Source organism: Triticum aestivum, chromosome 5D (assembly GCF_018294505.1).
Source record: "Triticum aestivum cultivar Chinese Spring chromosome 5D, IWGSC CS RefSeq v2.1, whole genome shotgun sequence".
Taxonomy (NCBI): domain Eukaryota; kingdom Viridiplantae; phylum Streptophyta; class Magnoliopsida; order Poales; family Poaceae; genus Triticum; species Triticum aestivum.
The window spans coordinates 472,895,206-472,917,304 of NC_057808.1; the positions used below are offsets into that span (position 1 = coordinate 472,895,206).

General features: G+C 46.1%; 2 protein-coding genes across 2 annotated transcripts; both read right to left on the minus strand.

The window, feature by feature from the left end:
• Positions 1 to 337: 337 nt before the first annotated feature.
• Positions 338 to 1,279, minus strand: LOC123125571 (lamin-like protein). The gene is made up of 2 exons (XM_044546046.1): positions 957 to 1,279; positions 338 to 881 (listed from the first exon to the last, which is right to left on the minus strand). Exons 1-2 carry the CDS (start codon positions 1,105 to 1,107, stop codon positions 469 to 471), a joined length of 564 nt encoding a protein of 187 aa, XP_044401981.1. The 5' UTR covers positions 1,108 to 1,279; the 3' UTR covers positions 338 to 468.
• A 3,777-nt stretch (positions 1,280 to 5,056) lies between these two features.
• Positions 5,057 to 5,887, minus strand: LOC123125572 (blue copper protein-like). The gene is made up of 2 exons (XM_044546047.1): positions 5,654 to 5,887; positions 5,057 to 5,574 (listed from the first exon to the last, which is right to left on the minus strand). The coding sequence occupies exons 1-2, from the start codon at positions 5,823 to 5,825 to the stop codon at positions 5,156 to 5,158; spliced, it is 591 nt and encodes a 196-aa protein (XP_044401982.1). The 5' UTR covers positions 5,826 to 5,887; the 3' UTR covers positions 5,057 to 5,155.
• Positions 5,888 to 22,099: the final 16,212 nt, after the last annotated feature.

The following is a 22,099-nucleotide window of genomic DNA, read 5'->3' on the forward strand; positions in this document are numbered from 1 at the left end:
ACATTTTACATGGCGGTTACAGATTCTTTCAGAAAATAATCATTTCCGAACAGAACATTGTAGTATCATTTTTCTAAAGGACTTATCTTGTAAATTATACGGCCCACCATTCTCACGAGCCATGTACATACATTTCTGGAATGGTGTTAATTTCCATTCTAACAAAGGAGTTGAAGTATTTCATGCGCACTCTTAAGTCTCAATTACATATGTTTTAAAAGTGTCGAAGTATTTCCAGTGCACTCTCATTTTATTCTTGTATCATCTTATACTTGTTACACTTATGGAATGGTTTGTATATTCATTCTTAAATTATTGTTCTTTCTCACAAAATGAGTTACCAACATAAAATGATCCATTTTGCACCTTTTAATTTGTTCTCTTATTTTCATTTGGTCTATTTATTTCGGAACATCATTTGACTTTGGTCCATATGAGTATGAGTATCTTTTCAACGAGACGCCTAATTTACGGGCCGGGCCTGGAGGACTCCATGTCTGCCCATTTTGTTCCTTGTACTCCATCGTCGCTTCGTCCTTGTTCCTGCACGTCTCTCTCGCCCTCCGAGCTCCCTCGGGGTCCAGGCGCCGGTGAGGTGGCGCTGCTCTCCACCATGGCGGTGCCGGACGTGTCGTCGCGTGCGGAGTCCGGCGTCCGCCGCCTTTCCTGGACCGGGATGTCGAGGCGCATCCCGGCAGGGCAGAAATAGCGGACGCTGCAGGTGAAGTAGTAGAACTTGGCCTCGCTGAGCAGGACGAAGGTAGTACCACGGTGAGTACCGCCGCCGGGGTAGCGGTGGATAGGGTTTCTAGTGTCGCACATGTCGAACCCGCGTTTGTTCACCTCCACCACGTCCAACTTCTTGTCCGGGTGATAGAACGCTTCGCACGATGACACAGATTGAGTCAGCCGGAGAAACCACGGGAGAAAAAGAAACGTCGAATCCTTCTACGTACCGAGGTAGTCGCCCTTGTAGAAGGGCCCATTGAGCTTGGCCCAGCCGGAGAAGTTATGGCGGGGCATCCAATCGATGTAGACCCTGCGCTCAGCCATCACCATCGTCGCCGCCAGCAACAGCGCGGCCACCACTGTCTGCCGGCAGCCCATCACTCCCTCCTCCGACTCCGAGTCAGAGAGCGGCCTCGGTGTTTGTTGTTGCTCGCTCCAAACGAAACGTGCCGAGCGGAGCGGGAATGGGTTATGGTTGTGGCCGTGGCTGCTGTCTTAAAATGGAGGGTGGGATGCGTCGAACGAGGACGCGTGTGGCGTGCTTTGTGTGGCTTCTACACGTGCATACATAAAGATCATATATTAGCAGATATAAACCACAAGCAATCTATCTAGACCAACGCCGATCTATCCACAAGATAGATGGATAGATCTAGATAGATTACCAACGCTGATCTATCCAGATTGCTTTTGGTTGTCGATCTATCCACAAGATAGATTGCTTTTGGTTGAACATATGGCTATTCCTCCGCCGTTTGATTGATTACACAACATATCATCCATGTTGTAGATAGATTACACAACAAAACGATTTAGATGTTATTGGTTAAATATATGACTATTTCTCCACCGCTTGATTAATTTATTTAATGCAGTTGCGTGCCTGCTGGCTAGCACCGCTTTGACTATGAACATGTAATGGCATCTCCAAACACGCAAATTCCCTCTCGCATCCGTCCTCGGACAGAGGGACCAGTCCATAGACACTGATGCTGAAGGTCGTCATCCAACGCTGTCCGCATACGTTTGAACCATGATTCAAACTAAGCGGACCAAATTCATGCAACCCGGCTGATATTCATGAAAGTTTCAATAGAAAATAGCAAAAACATCCATACATAGCACACAAATAAGTCTAGTACAACAATGTCTCAAATTTGATGAGATTAACCAGATGTCCAACAAGTATTTCATCAACGGATCATGTCGTCCTACACATACTGCCCCTTTGGTTTCATCCAACAGTGTGCGTACGTAAATGGCCGTCCCTCTATCGTGTGGTGCATCACAGCAACTCGTGCGAACTACATATGAGAGAATGAATGATTTAAACAAGTTGAGCAAGAAGCAAAACTTAGGACCTTCCCCTTTGCCACGTTCAATGGCCACCCTGCCTCCAACTGACCAACCATCGTGAGAGCATCTACACCTGGGCGCCCCAAACCCTGCTCAAATGCCCGGGCGGCCCGCCCCGTCACTGACCGGCCATGAATTTTCGACCCAGACGGATGCCTCAAATGGGCCTCAAACGCCCGGGCTGACCGGCACCCCTCGTATCCAGCCCAAATATGGGGCGGATATGGGGGCGCCCGGGCGCGTCCGCCACAACGGACCCGGCCCACGTTGGCCTACCCGACCCCACACATATTCGTCCACATCCGCTCGTCGGACCAAACCCTAGCCACTTCACACTCCTTTCCCCTCCATTCCCTCCGCCACCCGAGCTCACCTCCGGCGATTTTCATCCATCTCCGGCATGGCGGGCAGCGGATCTGACTCCGACCAGTCCGGATCCGTCGACTAGGGTGTCATCCCGTGAATAGCGGTTCGCATTGCACTCCGATGCTCTCGGGACGACAACGCCCGGCCGACGGACGGATCTATCCGGCGCAACTCCATTGTGTCAGCTCAACGGGCGCTTGGGTCCTTTGGGGCTGGATCATCACGGTCCTGACAGCCAAAAAAACTCTCCTTCCCCATCATCGGTCGGGCAGACTATGAGTCCTACCGGAAACGGGCAACCCACCGTGGGAAGGAGAGGATAAGGGCCGCCAAGACCTGTATCGCGGCGGAAATGGCGGCAGCAGAGCGGCGCCAACGGCCGCAGAGGAGGAAGCCATCCACGCCCGCATTGTGAAGAAACGATAGCGGAGGAACACGCACGCCCTTGCCCGAGAGTAGAATTGGGCGGTCCGTGTCATGGCCGAACTGCCACCGAAGGAGGAGAAGGAGGACAATGACGGCGAGGACAGCTCCGGCGACGAGCAGATCTGGCTTGACCCCTACTGCATCTTCAACTGGTACTACCGCTGCAAGGGCACCGGGAAGGGCAAGGGAAGCCGTGAATGATCTCCACCATAGCCAAACATGCCCAATTTTGGTAGTCCGATGGCATGTTTAGTGGTGTGATGTAGTAGGCGGACGATGTGTGTGCGTCAACATAGTTGCATGAGTTTGTGTGGATTTGAGATATGATAATTGAGGTGTCCGGATGTGGATTGCATTATTTGAGGCATGACCGGCAGTGTCCGCGGACGCCCCCGCGGGCGTTTGTGGGGCTGGATTTGCAAAGTCCGACTATAGATGCTCTGACAAAACTTGGTGATGTTGGTCTGAATGGCGTACCGGCGATACGATAATGACCTCACATTACGTTCTTAAATGATGTGCATGTCGTAGGGCACAATGTGCTTTTGTGCGCGAATGATTTATGCATTTGCTGTCAGAAGGTCTCCCTCTGCTCCTGCCTACGAAATTCACGGATACAAACAACCATGTATCGCACAACAGTTCATTCTTCATGGTTGAGTACCTGCCATCCTTCGTACTCTGAAAAAACGACATGGCGTCCGAAGTTCAGTCGGTTGCCATTATCGCCGTGCTGAATGTTCCTCTATACATGATGCTTCTGTTTAAGGATTGGGCTGACCGTTGAGAGTAGCTTCTCAAAGCCTAGCTCTATAATTGCTATTTAGTAGACTGTTATACGCCGGACCTGCTCTTGCAAAGCCGATATGAAGCACCGAAATGTGCATCAGATAATTGATCATTGCCACTCTGCATCATGTTTTTGTTGTGTTCCTGAACCCTATGGCAGGGCACCAAGTCGAATTCAGGAGAGCATCTCTCTGCTTCACATGTTCAGGTTTACCCATCGGCAACCAGTGACATACGTTTGGATTGAACTCATTTCCATGATTCTTCTTGCCAGCGATTGCATCCACCGAATGTTTCTTGGTGTCTTGCTTGGTCGTGGCATTCCCTTCCGCTTGGGAGACAACTTGTCCCCAAGCTGCTGCTGTGACCTGTGAGATGGTAGTTCTCGCATGTCTGCCATATTTTTTGCACTTCTGATTTTTCAAGGCTTCACCATTTTTGATTTGGAAATTTTTTTAGAACATCATTTGGTTTACATGGGTGGGCCTAATTTACGGGCCAGACCGCAGCCTAGCCCATGCGTGGCGCTGTCCTGGTTTCGACCTTACTCCATGTTGAGCCTTTCCATATATATTTTTGGATTGACCAATCTTGTTCTTCATGCCTATTTTTCATAAGGAATTATAAATTTGTTAGGGGTAACATAATTTAGGAAACCGCAAACTAGGCCTTAATCTGAAACTAAAAAAGAAGTTCTCCATTTTTAACGTCGTGGGGGAAATTCTTCAAGAGCATTTGTGATGCCACAAATTTTTTCTTGAAATAGAGGAACATCTGTTCATAGCAAAGATTTTTTGTACAAGCTAGTATGTTCAAAAACAGTTGTTCGAAAGATCAAACATTTTGCACGAAACAATTTTTCGAAAGATCAAACATTTTGCACGGCGGCTACAAATTCTTTCAGGAAAAAAAACATTTCCGAACAGTACATTGTATCATTTCCTAAAGAACTTCTTTTGTAAATTCTACGGCCCACCGTTCTCACAAGCTACGTACATAAACACTTCTAAAATAGTTTTAATTTATAATTTCCATTCTGATAAAAGAGTTGAAGTATTTTACATGCAATCTCAAGTCTCAACTATTCTCTCGACTTGCTTTCTTGCCTTTCTCGGGCCATTCACCTAGCCAATACTTAGATTCGGCTGTATCCAAACTTTCTTGGTTCATCCCAACATTATCTATTTGTCCGATTGTATCTAAGCAGACATTGGATACATCCGTTCGAGCGTTGACTAATTACGGATGGAGGAAGTATGTTTTAAAATTGTCGAAGAATTTCCCGTGCACTCTCGATTTGTTCTCGTATCATCTTATATTTGTTGCACCAGTGAATAGTTTATATGTTCATTTCTAAATTATTCTGCTCTCACAAATGAGTTACCAACATAAAATTATTAATCCATTTTCACTTTTTAACTTGTCCTTTTATTCCATTAGGTCTAGTTTTTTGAGAACACCATTTGATTTTGGTCTATATGAGTACTGCCTAATTTACAGGCCGGGCCTCAGCTAGCCCAGCGTGCTTGTTCCTTCTAGTTTTCCGGAACAGATGAACAGCATCGTCGCTTCGTCCTCCTGCCTGCCCCTCTCCCTCGCTCTCCGAGCTCGCTCGGGGTCCAGCCGCCGGTGAGGTGATGTTGCTCTCCACCATTGCGGCGCCGGACGTGTCGTCGCGTGCGGAGGCCGGCGTCCGCGGCATGTCATGGACCTCGATGGCGAGGCGCATCCCGTCGGGGCAGTACCTGCCGACGCTGCAGATGAAGTAGTAGACCTTGGCCTCGCTGAGCAGGATGGGGATATCACGGCCGCCGGAGGAGCGGTAGATGGGGTTTCTGGGGTCGCACCTATCGAACCCGCGCTCGTTCACCTCCACCACGTCCAGGTTCTTGTCCGGCGTGTAGAACACTGTGCACGATGACACGAAGCGAATCAGCCGGAGAAACCATGGGAGAAAAAGAAACGTTGATTCCTTGTGCGTGCGTACCGAGATAGTCTCCCTTGGAGAAGGGCCCGTGGCTCTTGGCCCAGTCAGAGTAGTTGCTGTGGGCCAGCCAGTTGATGTAGATCCTGTGCGTCGCCGTCGCCGGCGTCGCCGCGCACGCGGCCAGCGCCGCCGCCAGCAGCAGCGCGGCCACCACCGTCTGCCGGCAACCCATCACTCCCTCCTCCGAGTCAGAGAGCGGCCTCAGTGTCTGTTGTTGCTTGCTTCAAATGAAACGTGATGAGCGGAGTAGGGATGGGATGTGGCTGTGGCTGCTGTCTTATAATGAGTAAATTGCTCAAAGCCACCACATTTGTGGCTAGAGTACTCCAAAACCACCGCTTTTGCCAAAAATCATGAAAAACCATCGACTCCGGTGCAAGTGAGTAACAAATCACACTAAGTCGAAACTGAGACACGTCTAACAGTGGAACTGACGAGTTGGGCCCACATGTCAGGCTGATTTGGCGTGCCTAGCTGGATAATATGCTGAGGTAGCAAAGGGCCCACATGTCAGCCTCACACCTCCGTCTTCCTCCTCACATCTGCTCGGGGGCGCTCCTCGACGACTGGTGGCGGCGGACGCGGCCGTACCCAGCTGTCGCCGCACTGCCGGACTCCAGATCCGACCGGAATCAGTCTCCCGCCTCCAGATCCGCCCTCCGCCGTTGTTTCCCGTCCAAAACGGGCTCCAACCACCGCCGTAGGGCCCGGCATCGCCGCCGCCGATTGGACTCGAACCCCACCGCCGCAGGGACCCTGCATCGCCGTCGTTATCGATCCACTAGTGGCCGGCCATGACAGGAGCATCTGGCGGCGAGGAGTCGCTCCGCCCGAGCCGCTCACCAGGGTCAAGCGGCTGGCCACGGTCGCGTCCGCCGCCTGGCCTTGAACCCACCGCCACAGGGCCCCTGCATCGCTACCGCCGCCGCCTGGCCTTGAACCCACCACCGCAGGGCCCCTGCATCGCCACCGCCGCTGATTCACCAGCTTCTCACGGTTGGGCATGGTCGCGTTCACCGCTGCCGACTGACCTCGACCCCGTGCGTGTTGGGCGCACGCGCACGGCAGCTCGGCCTTGTCGGAGCGGGCCGGGGCGCGGGCTCACGCCGGCTCGGCCTCGCCGGAGCAGGCAGGGGGGCGGGCGCGCGGCGAGGAGCAGGCAGGGGGAGGGAGCGCGCGCGACGAGGAGCAGGCAGTGGGCGGGCATGCGGCAGCTCGGCCTCGCCGGAGCAGGCAGGGGGCGGGCGCACAGGGGCTAGGCCTCGCTGGAGCAGGCAGGGAGCGGGCGCATAGGGGCTAGGCCTCGTCGGAGTTGACTGGGGTGCAGGCAGGGGGCGGGCATGTGGCAGGAAGGACATGAGAGAGAGAGGAGATAAGAGTTGTGGCAGACAAGTGGGACCCATGTCCACCTCAGCAGGTCAAACATTGACTAGAACTAGTCTTTGCCACATTAGCCTAGACATGCGGGTCCCACCTGTCAGTTTTGCTATTAACGCGGGTTAGTTTTGAATCAGTGGGATTTGTTACTCACTTGCCACAGAAGTGGTGGTTTTTTGTGATTTTTGGCAAAAGCGGTAGTTTTGCAGTACCCTAGCCACAAATGTGGTGGCTTTCAGCAATTTACTCAATATATGGCGATGCCTCCACCGTTTGATTGATTTAATACAGGGCCTGCTGGCGCACCGCTTGTTGGCGTGCTCTGTTGCGCCCGTGTAATATTAGAGCTTATCCGATCCCTCAAACGCCCGCGTTCGCGTCCGCAGACAATGATCGGTCACGCCTCAAAAAATGCATTCCACATCTGGATAACTTAAATTAGAAATCTCAAATCCATATTATTATTTGCAACACACCAACGTGGCCATGTCCGGCGGTTGGCTGCACTTCTCAGAGTGTCGGTCTGGTCGCTGACAAGGTAGAGTAGGGCATGGGACACGAGCCGGCTCACAGGACTCAATGCGCCGCCGTCTCCCATGCCCTACTCTTCCTCTTCGGAACCCAGAACCCGTTGGGTGCCGGTGGACGTCAGATCGATGACGGATCCGTCCTGGGACGAGCCGTCGACGTCCACCACGATGCGGTTGTGGCGCCTAGACTGATGCGCCATACAGGGCGCCGAAGAATGCGACTCCGCCTCACCGATGTCCACCGCCGCGAGGGCTGCCGCCGCCTCCCGCACCCGGTGGCTTGCACGGCGGGCACACCGTGCCATGTTATTGTCGGATGAGGCCCATGGTGCGTCCCGATGCTCGGCGCACCAACGAAGGGGTTGCGCGTCCGCCAGCGCGTTCGGATGCCAAACGGACCGCACGGGCTCCGGTGAGGTAGCTACGGTTGGCCTAGCGCCGGATCCATGCGTCATTTGGGCGGACGCAATGGATTCCCGATGGAAGGAGTCCGAGCATCGCCACGGGCCACCTCCCAGGCGCGACGGAGCGCAAGCCGGAGGACCATCTCCTCCTCAGGGCCGCATGGGATGAGCTCGGGGTCGACGAATCTGGAGGTGAAGGACTCGGATCCGCTGCCCGCCATGCCGGAGACGAGCTTGGGTGGCAGAGGGGAGTGGAGTGAAGTGGCTAGGGTTTGATACGGTGAGCGGATGGAAAGGAATATATGTGGGGTCGGGTGGGCCAGTGTGGGCCGGGTCCGACGTGGCGGGCATGGATATAAGGGGTGCCAGTCAGCCCGGGTGTTTGAGGGCCGTCTGGGTAAAAAATCATGACCGGACAATGACCGGACGGTCCGTTCGAACATATGAGGCGGGTTTGAGACGTCTGGCTGTAGATGCTCTCATGCAAGTGATAGGCTTTGTATCACAATGGTTGATTGCACTATATAATGACTAATGACTGACATTCGTTAGCTCGTCGTAAATTCTAAGTATATACTACTCTCTCCGTTTGTAAATATAAGCCATTTTAAAGATTTTAATATAGACAACATACAGATATATATAGATATATTTTAAAATATAAATTCATTCTTTTACCTTCATATATTGTTTATATTAAAATCTTTAAAAGTTCTTATATTTAAGCACGAAGGGAGTATATGTCAACATTGCAACATATGTTTGAGATATGGAGAGCCGGGATTTAGTTTCTTATCCATCTCTAATTATTATAGAAGAATTATCCTCATACTAAGGGAATCCCAACGTCTATCCACAAATTTTCTCTCGCATCCGTCCGTGAACAGGGGGACCAGTCCGCGGACAAGGATGCAGGAGGCGGCCATACAACGCTGCATGCATACATTTCAGCTACTTTTTAAACTAATCGGACGAAATATGTGCAAACACGGCGGATTTCGTATAGACCGGACAACATTAATGCAAACACGACATCTTTTCATTAGATTTCGAACATTTAGAAGAAGAAAAAATCCATTCCGACCCGACCCTAAACCTATTATACGGTGGCGTCCGACGTCCAAGCTCTTGTCGTCTTCCATGTGTTGTCTCCATGAACACCGACGATAAGGCCAATGAAGTGAAGATGCGGTCTCCGGTAAGGAAGAGCAGAACACGAAAGACGGGCCAGTCCACATGGGATACAAGGCCATGCCGCCTCCCGTTCCCTACTCATCCTCGGAGGAATCCTCACCTTAGCCGGCCTTGGTGGACGTGAGGTCCACGATGGAAAAGGTGGCGCCCGCGCTGTCGTCATCCCACTGGGCCGCTTGATAGTTCGTCCACGGCGCGTAGGAGGCGCAGCTGGCGTTGTTCTCGTCCGCGATCACCTCCAGCTGCATTTCCGCGGCGGCCATTTCCTGACGAGCGGCGGCTTGAGCGCAGATGGCCTCGGAGATCGCATGCTGCTCCGCGACGAAGTTGGGGTTCGCCTCGGCCATGGCTGCCATGACCGCCTCGCTCGTGCGCTCGCCGTCGATTTGGCCCTCCGCCAGCCGGTGCTGCTCTAGGAGGAACATGTTGTACCGCTATTCCTCCTGTGCCTGTTGGAACGCCGACATAGGCACCGGCGCAGGCTGCTCCTCCACCATCGGTGTTGTAGGAGAAACAAAGCATAGCACTTGCAACAAGCACATGGTTGAGCAACACGTAAAAGAGACAAATTAAGAATAGGCTCAACCAAAATGATGTGTGTGAGTCATGGCAAAGCACTTGAGAAGACTAATATGAGGTTGAGCATTAAGCATCAATATAGTCTTGAAAAAAGAGATACAAAGTGCAATACATGTCCTCCCCCCCCCACACACAACTAGCAAATGGATTCACAAGCTCACTAATATGTGAATTAACAAGAAAGCTTGTGACAAACCAAGGCGAAGATAGAAAATTAGCCTTGTCAAGAGGAGAGATACCAATTGAAATGGCAAAAGCCTCATCAAGACAAGCATGAGGAAAACAAACTTCACCACAAATGAGCGCATGATACGTCTCCAACGTATCTATAATTTTTTATTGTTCCATACAGTTATATTATCATTCTTGATGTTTCATATTCATTTTATAGCAACTTTATATCATTTTTTGGGACTAACCTATTGACATAGTGCCCAGTGCCAATTGCTATTTTTTGGTTGTTTTTACTTCACAGAATATCCATATCAAACGGAGTCCAAATGCAGCGAAAGTTTTTGGAGTTTTTTTTCTGTGCAGAAGACAACTTGGGAGCCAAGGAAGTGCAAGAGGGTGAAAGAACATGCGGTGCCCCCATGTTTGGTTTTGGTAATTGATGACAATCTCTATGGACTAATGGTTGCCTTGAGTTATATTTGAAGGATTTGTCCATAGGCATTTCTTGAAGTTCATGTGTTGGTTTCAAGGAGTTTCTGTGGTGACCAAGGTGTTATTAAGGAATTATCCAAAGATTGGTCATGTGAGAGTTGAGCTTATTGCAAGCATGTCTTGGAGAATAAGATTGTGTGATCATTCATGTATATCTTCAAGACATCATCCAAATGAAGAGAGTTGAAAAGATTCATGTTTGATCAAGACTAAGTCAAGAGTGAATCAACTTGATCAACTCACAAAGCGTAGAAGATGTACCGAGAGGGATCAAGCGATCCCATGGTGTGGTGAGCATTGTCAATTACGCTTTGTGTACTAACCCATGATCTTCGTGAGAGTTCTTTGTGGGGTTAGGTTGCGGTGTGCAAGTTCAAGTGAAGCATCATGAAGAGATCAAATGCTTGAAGCTTGCCGTCCATTGTGGTGACAATGGACTTGTGAAGATGTTGCGGTGTGCAAGTTCAAGTGAAGCATCATGAAGAGATCAAATGCTTGAAGCTTGCCGTCCATTATGGTGACAATGGACTTGTGAAGATGTGCGGAAGAGTGGCTCACCCATAGTGGAGCATGGGGGAGCAATCAACTAGTCTTCATCGAGCCAACGCAACCAAGAAAGGTGGTCCAACTTGAGGGAGTCAAGATCGTCATTATCTAGCTCAAGTGGACCATGTGCAAGACAAAGGTTTGCTCTTGATAGGTTTTCTATTTTACCGGTCTCATGATGGTAGGTGGGAGACCGGGTTATAGGATCGATTGCCGTACTATCAAGGGGGGCTCTCGATGAGTAGCTTGATCGTATCATTCATAGAGAGCTCAAACCATTGCATCCTTGCATCATCTTTATTGGTTCTTGTTTGGTTCTTCTCTTTGTGAGTTTAGGAGCTTATGGTCATCTTGATGACAAGCTCGAGTTCATCGAAAACGGAGTTCACTCGCATCTTCTATGATGTTTTCGATGTTGGAGGTTATGCCGGTTATTCTCGGTTGGAGGTTTCACTCGTCTATTTGTTGGCATACCTCCCCTGCCTCTTCTTACTATAACCAGCCGCTGTTTTGATGCTACTCGTCTTCCTCTATCCAACAAGCTTGAGTTTGCTCAATTCGGAGCTCATATGCAGAAGTTATGGCAGTTTTGGTTTCCTAGCGGTAGTACCGCGGGCCGGAGCGGTAGTACCGCTTGGGTGCTACAAGCGGTAGTACCGCTGGTAGCCCCCAGCCGTAGTACCGCTGCGGTCTCGTGCTAGTACCGCCTCGATTCGAGGGGTCTTTTTTTCGTGTCGGGTTTTACGGTACTGGCCACGGCAGTGGGGGCCGTTGTACCGCTTGTATGCGGTAGTACCGCCCTGCCACCGCGGTAGTACCGCTCTGGGCCCAGCGGCAGTACCGCGAGGGGGAGCGGTAGTACCGCTTATAGGGGCAAGCGGTAGTACCGCTGGCCAAGCGGTAGTACCGCTCTCTGCCGGGCTGAAGTGGGGGTAACTGTTGGATTGTTCCCCCCACTATATAAGGGGGTCTTCTTCCCCATTCTACTTTATCTTTTGAGCTCGTGTTCTTCCCCCATTGTTGACCTTCTTCGAGCTTGCTAACTCTCAATCCCTCCATGGATTCTTGCTAGTTTTTGAGGGAAAAGAGAGAGGAGATCTAGATCCACATTTCCACCAATCACTTTCTCCTCTATGTGAGGGGAACCCATTGGATCTAGATCTTGGAGTTCTTGGTGTTCTCCTTCTTGTTCTTCCTCTCATTTTCCTCCCTAGCATTAGTTTCTTCGGTGGGATTTGAGAGAGAAGGACTTGGGCACTCCGTGTGCCCTTGCCATTGCATTTGGTGCATCGGTTTGAGTTCTCCACGGTGATACGTGGAAGTTACAAGTTGAGAAGCTTATTACTCTTGGGTGCTTGGTACCCTTGAGCTTGTTCCTCTTGGGTGCTTGGGCGCCCTAGACGGTTGGTGGTGTTCGGAGCTCAATCATTTTGGTGTAAAGCTCCGGGCAAGCGTCGGGGTCTCCAATTAGGTTGTGGAGATCGCCCCGAGCAATTTGACGGGTTCCGGTGACCGCCCCCAAGGGTTGCCAAAGTGTACGGGTTCGGTGACCACCCCCAAGGGTTGCCATTTGTACGGGTTCGGTGACCGCCATCAGGGTCCCTTAGTGGAATCACGGCATCTTGCATTGTGCGAGGGCGTGAGGAGATTACGGTGGCCCTAGTGGCTTCTTGGGGAGCATTGTGCCTCCACACCGCTCCAAACGGAGATTAGCATCCGCAAGGGTGTGAACTTCGGGATACATCATCGTCTCCGCGTGCCTCGGTTATCTCTTACCTGAGCCCTTTACTTATGCACTTTACTTTGTGATAGCCATATTGTTTCTTGTTATATATCTTGCTATCACCTAGTTGTTTATCTTGCTTAGCATAAGTTGTTGGTGCACATAGGTGAGCCTAGTTGTTGTAGGTTTTTTGCTTGACAAATTAACCGCTAGGTTTATTCCGCATTTGTTCAAGCCTAAACCGTAATTATTTTAAAGCGCCTATTCACCCCCCTCTAGGCGACATCCACGATCTTTCAGAGGGGAGGCCCGTGGGGCCCACAAGGCACCAGGGGCCCAGGGCGTGCCAGAGGCCCCAGGCGCGCCCTGGTGGGTAGTGGAGCCCATGGTAGTCCTTTCCACCGCCTCTCAGCTCTATAGATACCAAAATATTCCAGAAACCCTAGGGGAGTCGATGAAACAAAATTCCAGCCGCCGCAAGTTCTAGAACCACAAGATCCATTCTAGAGCCCTATTCTGGCACCTTGCCGGAGGGGAACACGATCATGGAGGGGTTCATCATCCTCATTGGTGCTCATTCGATGATGCGTGAGTAGTTTATCACAGACCTATGGGTCCGTAGGCAGTAGCTAGATGGCTTCTTCTCTCTTTTTGATTCTCATTACAATGTTCTCCTTGATGTTCTTGGGGATCTATTTGATGTAATGACTTTTTGCGGTGCGTTTGTTGGGATCCGATGAAATTGCGAGTTTATGATCAGTTCTATCTATGAATATTATTTAAGTCTTCTTTGATCTCTTATATGCATGATTATTATAGCCTCGTATTTCTTCTTAGAAACTTTGGTTTGGTTTGGCCAACTAGATTGATTTTTCTTGCAATGGGAAGAGGTGCTTTGTGATGGGTTCGATCTTGCGGTGTCCTCACCCGGTGACAGAAGGGGTAGCAAGGCACGCATGTATCGTTGCTATTAAGGATAAAAATATGGGGTCTATTCCTACATGAATAGATCTTGTCTACATCATGTCATCGTTCTTATTGCATTACTCCGTTTCTTCATGAACTTAATACACTAGATGCATGCTGGATAGCGGTCGATGTGTGGAGTAATAGTAGTAGATGCAGGCGGAAGTCGGTCTACTAATCTAGGACGTGATGCCTATATATTGATCATTGCCTGGATATCGTCATAATTATTTGAGGTTCTATCAATTGCCCAACAATAATTTGTTTACCCACCGTGTGCTATTTATTGAGAGAAGCCACTAGTGAAATCTACGGCCCCCGGGTCTATTCTTTATCATATTTGCATGCGATGGGCTTGGGGATGCCCATGGCACCCCAAGTTAGTATTCGAAGAGAACCAAGCAACTAAGCTTGGGGATGCCCCGGAAGGCATCTCCTCTTTCTTCTAACAATCATTGGTAATTTTACTTGGAGCTATATTTTTATTCGTGACATATTATGAGTTTTGCTTGGAGCATGTTGTGTTATATGAGTCTTTGCTTGTTTTGCTTTTTAGTTTGTCACAATCATCCTTGCTGGATACTGCTACTTCTTGAACTTGTGTTGGTTTTTTCCTTAAAGAGAAAAGGGTGATGCAGCAAAGTAGAGATAAGTATTTCCCCCAGTTAAGAACCAATGTATCAATCCAGAAGAAGAAGAACGCACAAACAATCAAACACTTGCACCCAATGCGATAAAGGGGTTGTCAATCCCTTCACGGTCACTCGCAAAAGTAAGATCGGATAGAGATAGATAAAAAAACTAAACAAAAGATAAAATATTTTCAATTTTTGGTTTATAGATCTGAAAGTAAAAGATTGCAAAATAGTAGATCAGAAACTAATATGATGGAAAATAGACCCGGGGGCCATAGGTTTCACTAGAGGCTTCTCTCTTGAAGGCAAATAATACGGTGGGTGAACTGTTGGGAATCGTTGCATGGAAAACAAAACAAAAAAATTTACGCACACGCAATGATCTATCCATGGAGATGCATAGCAACGAGGGGGAGAGTATGTCTACGTACCCTCGTAGACCGTAAGCGGAAGCGTTTCTCAACGCGGTTGATGTAGTCGAACTTCTTCGCGCTTCAACCGATCAAGTACCGAACACACGTCACCTCCACGTTCTGCACACGTTCAGCTCGGTGACGTCCCTCGCCTTCTTGATCCAGCAAGACGTCGAGGTAGTAGATGAGTTCCGTCAGCACGACGGCGTGGTGACGGTGATGGTGAAGTTATCCTCACAGAGCTTCGCCTAAGCACTATAAAAATATGACCGGGGTGTAAACGGTGGAGGGGGCGCCGCACACGGCTAAACAATTGTCTGGGGTGTGCTAGCCCCCCCCCTCATATATATAGATGGGAGGGGGAGGGGAGAGGCCAGGAGGCATCCCAAGTAGGACCGACTCCTACTTGAGCTCCTCCCAAGCCGCGCGCCCCTGCCATATATATCGGAAGGGGAAGGAAAGAGGGGGAAGGGGGGGGAGGGGGGGGGGGAGGAAAGGACATTTCCTCTGCAAACGGGCGCATACCCCCGCACCGCGCTGGGCCGGCCCATTTCCCTCTTTTTCTTTCCTGTTAAAAAGCTGCAGCAAAAATCTTATTTCAGATGTGAGGGCTCAAACTCGCAATCTCTCCGTTGAAACAACAGCTCACTAACCAACAGACCACCGTACCAATTGTGTAAATTTACTTATTTTGGTTCTTTTATTTACGTAGGCTGCGAGAGCCCACCAAATCAGCTTTCACTGCTCGCTGATTTCTGGGCGTTTTTTTATTTTTTTCTGGTTCCTTTTTTCTTTTTCTTTTCTCATTTTCCTTTTTTTATTTTCTTAAAAATGCGAACTTTTCAAAATTCGTGATTTTTTTAAATTGAATGAACTTTTTTTAAAATTCGATGAAAATTCTCAAATTCCATGATTTTTTTAAAACGTGAACAATTATTGAGAACATGAACAAAAATTTATATATGACTAGCGATTTTCAAATATACACTGAACATTTTTTCGGTGTACGATGAACAATTTTTAACTACACAGCGAACATTTTTGTGATATACATTGAAATAATTTAAAACATATTTATACATTTTTTATATAAGATGAACAAATTTTATACATTGAACATTTTTGTAATATAATCTGAACAATTTTTAACTACACATTGAACAATTTTGTGATATGCGCTGAAAAACCATTTAAATACCCATTGAACATTTTTTGATGTACAGTGAACAATTTAAAATTGTGAACAAAATTTGAAAAAGTGAATAAATTTGAAAGCTATGAACACGTTTTGAAGTCACGAACAAAAAATGGAAAATACATTTTTTTTAAAAATTCGATGAACTTTTTTCAAATTTGATGAACTTTTTCTAGATTTCGATGAACTTTTTTTTTCAAATTTGATGAACTTTTTCCAGCTTCGATGAACTTTTTTTTAAAATTCGATGAACTTTTTTCAAATTCGCTGAACTTTTTTTAAATTCGAATGAACTTTTTTGATATTGATGGACTATTTTTCAAAATTAATGAACTTTTTTGAAATTTGTGAACTTTTTTAAAATCAATGATTTTTTTAGTTCGTTAACCTTTTCAATTCGTGATTTATTTTGAAATCTGTGAACTTTCAAATTTCTTCCAAAAAAATTACGTTTTCCCAAATCTGTGCGCAATTAATAGCGCGACTTTAATTATTCTTAACTCTTTCGCGCTGAAAATATCCATGATCGATTGGTTGCCCTAGTGGTTTAGCGACTATAACAGGTACTGGACGTCCCGTGGTCGAATCCTCACGGGAGCAACCTTTTTAGGGGATTTTTGTGTGGTATAAATAAGGCTTGTCGTGGGCCGGCCCAGCAGGTGCGGCTGTGAGCGCTAGCTTCGTGAACCGGAGGAAAGGGGAATCGTATTCCCTTTCTTTCCTTTCCTCCTTCCCCTTTCCTTCTCCACCTTGGCCGGCTCATACGGGGGGCGCACCAGCCCCTTGTGGTTGGTGCGTTTCCCCTCTTGGCCCATAAGGCCCATATTCTTTGCCGGGGGTGCCCAGAACCCCTTCCGGTGATCCGATATGTATCTCGTACCCTCCAGAACACTTCCGGTGTCCGAATACCATCATCCTACATATCAATCTTTACCTCTTGGCTATTTCGAGACTCCTCGTCATGTCCGTGATCTCATCCGGGACTCCAAACAACATTCGGTCACCAAACACATAACTCATATAATACTATATCGTCATCGAACGTTAAGCGTGCGGACCCTACGGGTTTGAGAACTATGCAGACATGACCGAGACACCTATCCGGTCAATAACCAATAGCGGAACCTGGATGCCCATATTGGCTCCTACATATTCTATGAAGATCTTTATCGGTCGAACTGTTATGAGAGCATACGTAATTCCCTTTGTCCATCGGTATGTTACTTGCCCGAGATTCGATCGTTGGTATCTTCATACCTAGTTCAATCTCGTTACCGGCAAGTCTCTTTACTCGTTCCGTAATACATCACCTTGTGACTAACTCCTTAGTCGTTTTCTTGCAAGCTTATGATGTGTATTACCGAGAGGGCCCAGAGATACCTCTCCGATACTCGGAGTGACAAATCCTAATCTCGATCTATGCCAACTCAACAAACACCTTCGGAGATACCTGTAGAGCATCTTTATAATCACCCAGTTACGTTGTGACATTTGATAGCACACAAGGTATTCCTCCGGTATCCGGGAGTTGCATAATATCATAGTCGAAGGGATATGTATTTGACATGAAGAAAGCAATAGCAATAAAACTGAACGATCATAATGCGAAGCTAATGGATGGGTGTTGTCCATCACATCATTCCCCTAATGATGTGATCCTGTTATAAAATGACAACTCATGTCCATGGTTAGGAAACCTTAATCATCTTTGATCAACGAGCTAATCAAGTAAAGGCTCACTAGGGGCATGGTGCTTCTTTATGTATTCACACATGTATTTAGGTTTCCGAACAATACAATTCTAGCATGAATAATGAACCTTATCACGAATAAGGAAATATAAAATAACAACTTTATAATGTCCTCTAGGGCATATTTCCTTCATGAACAAATTACTATCGAGCAATTGATAGAAAAGCGCAAAGTTATGACAATATCCAAGCCAATGATTATGTAATATAGGCATCACGTCCGTGTCAAGTAGACCGACTCCTGCCTGCATCTACTACTATTACTCCACACATCGACCGACTCCTGCCTGCATCTAGAGTATTAAGTTCATGAAGAATAGAGTAACGCTTTAAGTAAGATGACATGATGTATAGGAATAAACTCAAGCAATATGATGTAAACCCCATCTTTTTATCCTCGATGGCCACAATACAATACGTGCCTCGCTACCCCTACTTTGTCACTGGGTGAGGACACCGCAAGATTGAACCCAAAGCTAAGCATTTCTCCCATTGCAAGAAAAACCAATCTAGTTGGCCAAACCAAACCGATAGTTCGAAGAGAATTACAAAGATATAAAATCATGCATATAAGAATTCAGAGAAGATTCAAATAATATTCATAGATAAGCTGATCATAAATCCATAATTCATCGGATCTCGACAAACATACCACAAAAGAAGATTACATCGGATAGATCTCCAAGAACATCCAGGAGAACATGGTATTGAGAATCAAAGAGAGAGAAGAAGCCATCTAGCTACAAGCTATGAACCCATAGGTCTGAGGTAAACTATTCACGCTTCATCGGAAGGGCAATAGAGTTGATGTAGATGCCCTCCGTGATCGAATATCCCTCCAGCAGGATGCCGGAAAAGGCCCCAAGATGGGATCTGATGGGAACAGAAGGTTGCGGTGGAAAAGTGTTTTTGTCGATGCTTCTGGTGGGTTTGGGAATATATGTGAATATATAGTAGGCAGAACTAGGTCACGGGAGTCACGAGGGGCCCACAAGGTAGGGGCGCCCCCTCCACCCTTGTCGCCGCCTCTGGCTCTTCTGACTTGAACTCCAAGTATCCTGAGTGTCTTATGGTCCAAGAAAAATCATCGCGAAAGTTTTATTCGTTTGGACTCCGTTTGGTATTCCTTTTCTGCGAAGCTGAAAAACAAGGAAAAAACAGAAACTGGCACTGGGCTCTAGGTTAATAGGTTAGTACCAAAAACAATATAAAATAACATATTAATGCATATAAAACATCCAAAACAGATAACATAATAGCATGGAACAATAAAAAATATAGATACGCTGGAGACGTATCAAGCATCCCCAAGCTTAATTCCTGCTCGTCCTCGAGGAGGTAAGTGATAAAAACAGAATTTTTGATGTGGAATGCTACCTAACATATTTACCCATGTAATTTTCTTTATTGTGACCTGAATGTTCAGATCCATAAGATTCAAAACAAAAGTTTAATATTGACATAAAAACGATAATACTTCAAGCATACTAACAAAGCAATCATGTGTTCTCAAAATAACATGGCCAAAGAAAGCTTATCCCTACAAAATCATATAGTCTGGCTATACTCCATCTTCATCCCACAAAATATTTAAATCATGCACAACCCACATGACAAGCCAAGCAATTGTTTCATACTTTTGATGTTCTCAACCTTTTTCAACTTTCACGCAATACATGAGCGTGAGCCATGGACATAGCACTATAGGTGGAATAGAATATGGTGGTTGTGGAGAAGAAAAAAAGAAGGAGATAGTCTCACATCAACTAGGCGTATCAACGGGCTATGGAGATGCCCATCAATAGATATCAATGTGAGTGAGTAGGGATTGCCATGCAACAGATGCATTAGAGCTATAAGTTTATGAAAGCTCAAAAAGAAACTAAGTGGGTGTGCATCCAACTTGCTTGCTCATGAAGACCTAGGGCAATTTGAGGAAGCCCATCGTTGGAATATACAAGCCAAGTTCTATAATGAAAAATTCCCACTAGTATATGAAAGTGACAACATGGGAGACTCTCTATCATGAAGATCATGGTGCTACTTTGAAGCACAAGTGTGGAAAAAGGATAGTAACATTGCCCCTTCTTTCTTTTCTCTCATTTTTTTGTTTGGCTTCTTTGGCCTCTTTTTGTTGTTCGCTTCTTTGGCCTCTTTTATTTTTTCCTCACATGGGACAATGCTCTAATAATGAAGATCATCACACTTTTATTTACTTACAACTCAAGAATTACAACTCGATACTTAGAACAGAATATGAATCTATATGAATGCCTCCGGCGGTGTACCGGGATGTGCAATGACTCAAGAGCGACATGTATAAAAAATGATGAAAGGTGGCTTTGCCACAAATACGATGTCAACTACATGATCATGCAAAGCAATATGACAATGATGAAGCGTGTCATAATAAACGGAACTGTGGAAAGTTGCATGGCAATATATCTCGGAATGGCTAATAGGTAGGTATGGTGGCTGTTTTGAGGAAGGTATATGGTGGGTGTATGGTACCGGCGAAAGTTGTGCGGTACTAGAGAGGCTAGCAATGGTGGAAGGGTGAGAGTGCGTATAATCCATGGACTCAACATTAGTCATAAAGAACTCACATACTTATTGCAAAAATCTATTAGTCATTGAAACAAAGTACTACACGCATGCTCCTAGGGGGATAGATTGGTAGGAAAAAACCATCGCTCATCCCGACGCCACTCATAAGGAAGACAATCAAAAAATACCTAATGCTCCAACTTCGTTACATAACGGTTCACCATACGCGCATGCTACAGGAATCACAAACTTTAACACAAGTATTTCTACAATCCATAATTACTCACTAGCATGACTCTAATATTATCACCCTCATATCTCAAAACAATCATAAGGAATCAAACTTCTCATAGTATTCAATGCACTTTATATGATTTTTTTATATTATATCCCTCTTGGATGTCTATCATATTAGGACTAAATTCATAACCAAAGAAAATTGCCATGCTATTTAGAAAGACTCTCAAAATAATATAAGTGAAGCATGAGAGTTCAACAATTTCTATAAAATAAAACCACCACCGTGCTCTAAAAAGATATAAGTAAAGCACTAGAGCAAAATTGCCTAGCTCAAAAGATATAAGTGAAGCACATAGAGTATTCTAACAAATCACGAATCATGCGTGTCCCTCTCAAAAGGTGTGTACAGCAAGGATGATTGTGGAAAAATAAAAAGCAAAGACTCATATCATATAAGACGCTCAAAGGAAAACACATATCATGTGGTGAATAAAAATATAGCCTCAAGTAAAGTTACCGATAGACGAAAACGAAAGAGGGGATGCCTTCTGGGGCATCCCCAAGCTTAGGCTCTTGGTTGTCCTTGAATTTTACCGTGGGGTGCCTTGGGCATCCCCAAGCTTAGGCTCTTGCCACTCCTTATTCCATAGTCCATCAAATCCTTACCCAAAACTAGAAAACTTCACAACACAAAACTCAACAGAAAATCTCATGAGATCCGTTAGTATAAGAAAATAAATCACCACTTATGGTACTGTTGTGAACTCATTCTTTATTTAAATTGGTGTCATATCTACTGTATTACAACTTATACATGGTTCATACCCCCTGATACTACCCATAGATTCATCAAAATAAGCAAACAACACTTGGAAAACAGAATCTGTCAAAAACAGAGCAGTCTGTAGTAATCTGTAACTCTCGAATACTTCTATAACTCCAAAAATTGTGAATAATCAGGACAACAGATGCAATTTGTATCTTAACCTTCTTCAAAAATAATCAGTATTTTTATCACGCTTATGTGATTTTTAATAATTCTGAGACTGGGCTCAAAAGTTTCTGTTTTTCAGCAAGATCAAATCAACTATCACCGTAAGCTATCCCAAAGGTCTTACTTGGCAAAAACACTAATTAAACACAAAAACACATCTAACCAGAGGCTAGATGAATTATTTATTGCAAAACAGAACCTAAAAAGCTAGAAAATAAAATAAAATTGGGTTGCCTCCCAACAAGCGCTTTTCTTTAAAGCCTTTTAGCTAGGCATTGAGGTTTAAATGATGCTCACATGAAAGATAGCAATTGAAAAACAAAGAGAGCATCGTAAAACATGTGACAAACAAGTTTAAGTCTAACATGCTTCCTATGCATAGGGATTTTATAAGCAAACAAATTATCAAGACAAACAAAAACTACCATATGCAAGGAAGAAGAAAGAAACAATAACAATCTCAACATGACAAAAGGTAATTTTGTAACATGAAAATTTCTACAACCATATTTTCCTCTCTCATAATAATTACATTTGGGATCATATTCAAATTCAACAATATAACTATCACAAAAAATATTCTCTTCATGATCCACATGCATGCAAAGTTGACACTCTTCCAAAATAGTGGGATTATCATCAAATAAAATCATGACCTCTCCAAGCCCACTTTCAATATTATCGCA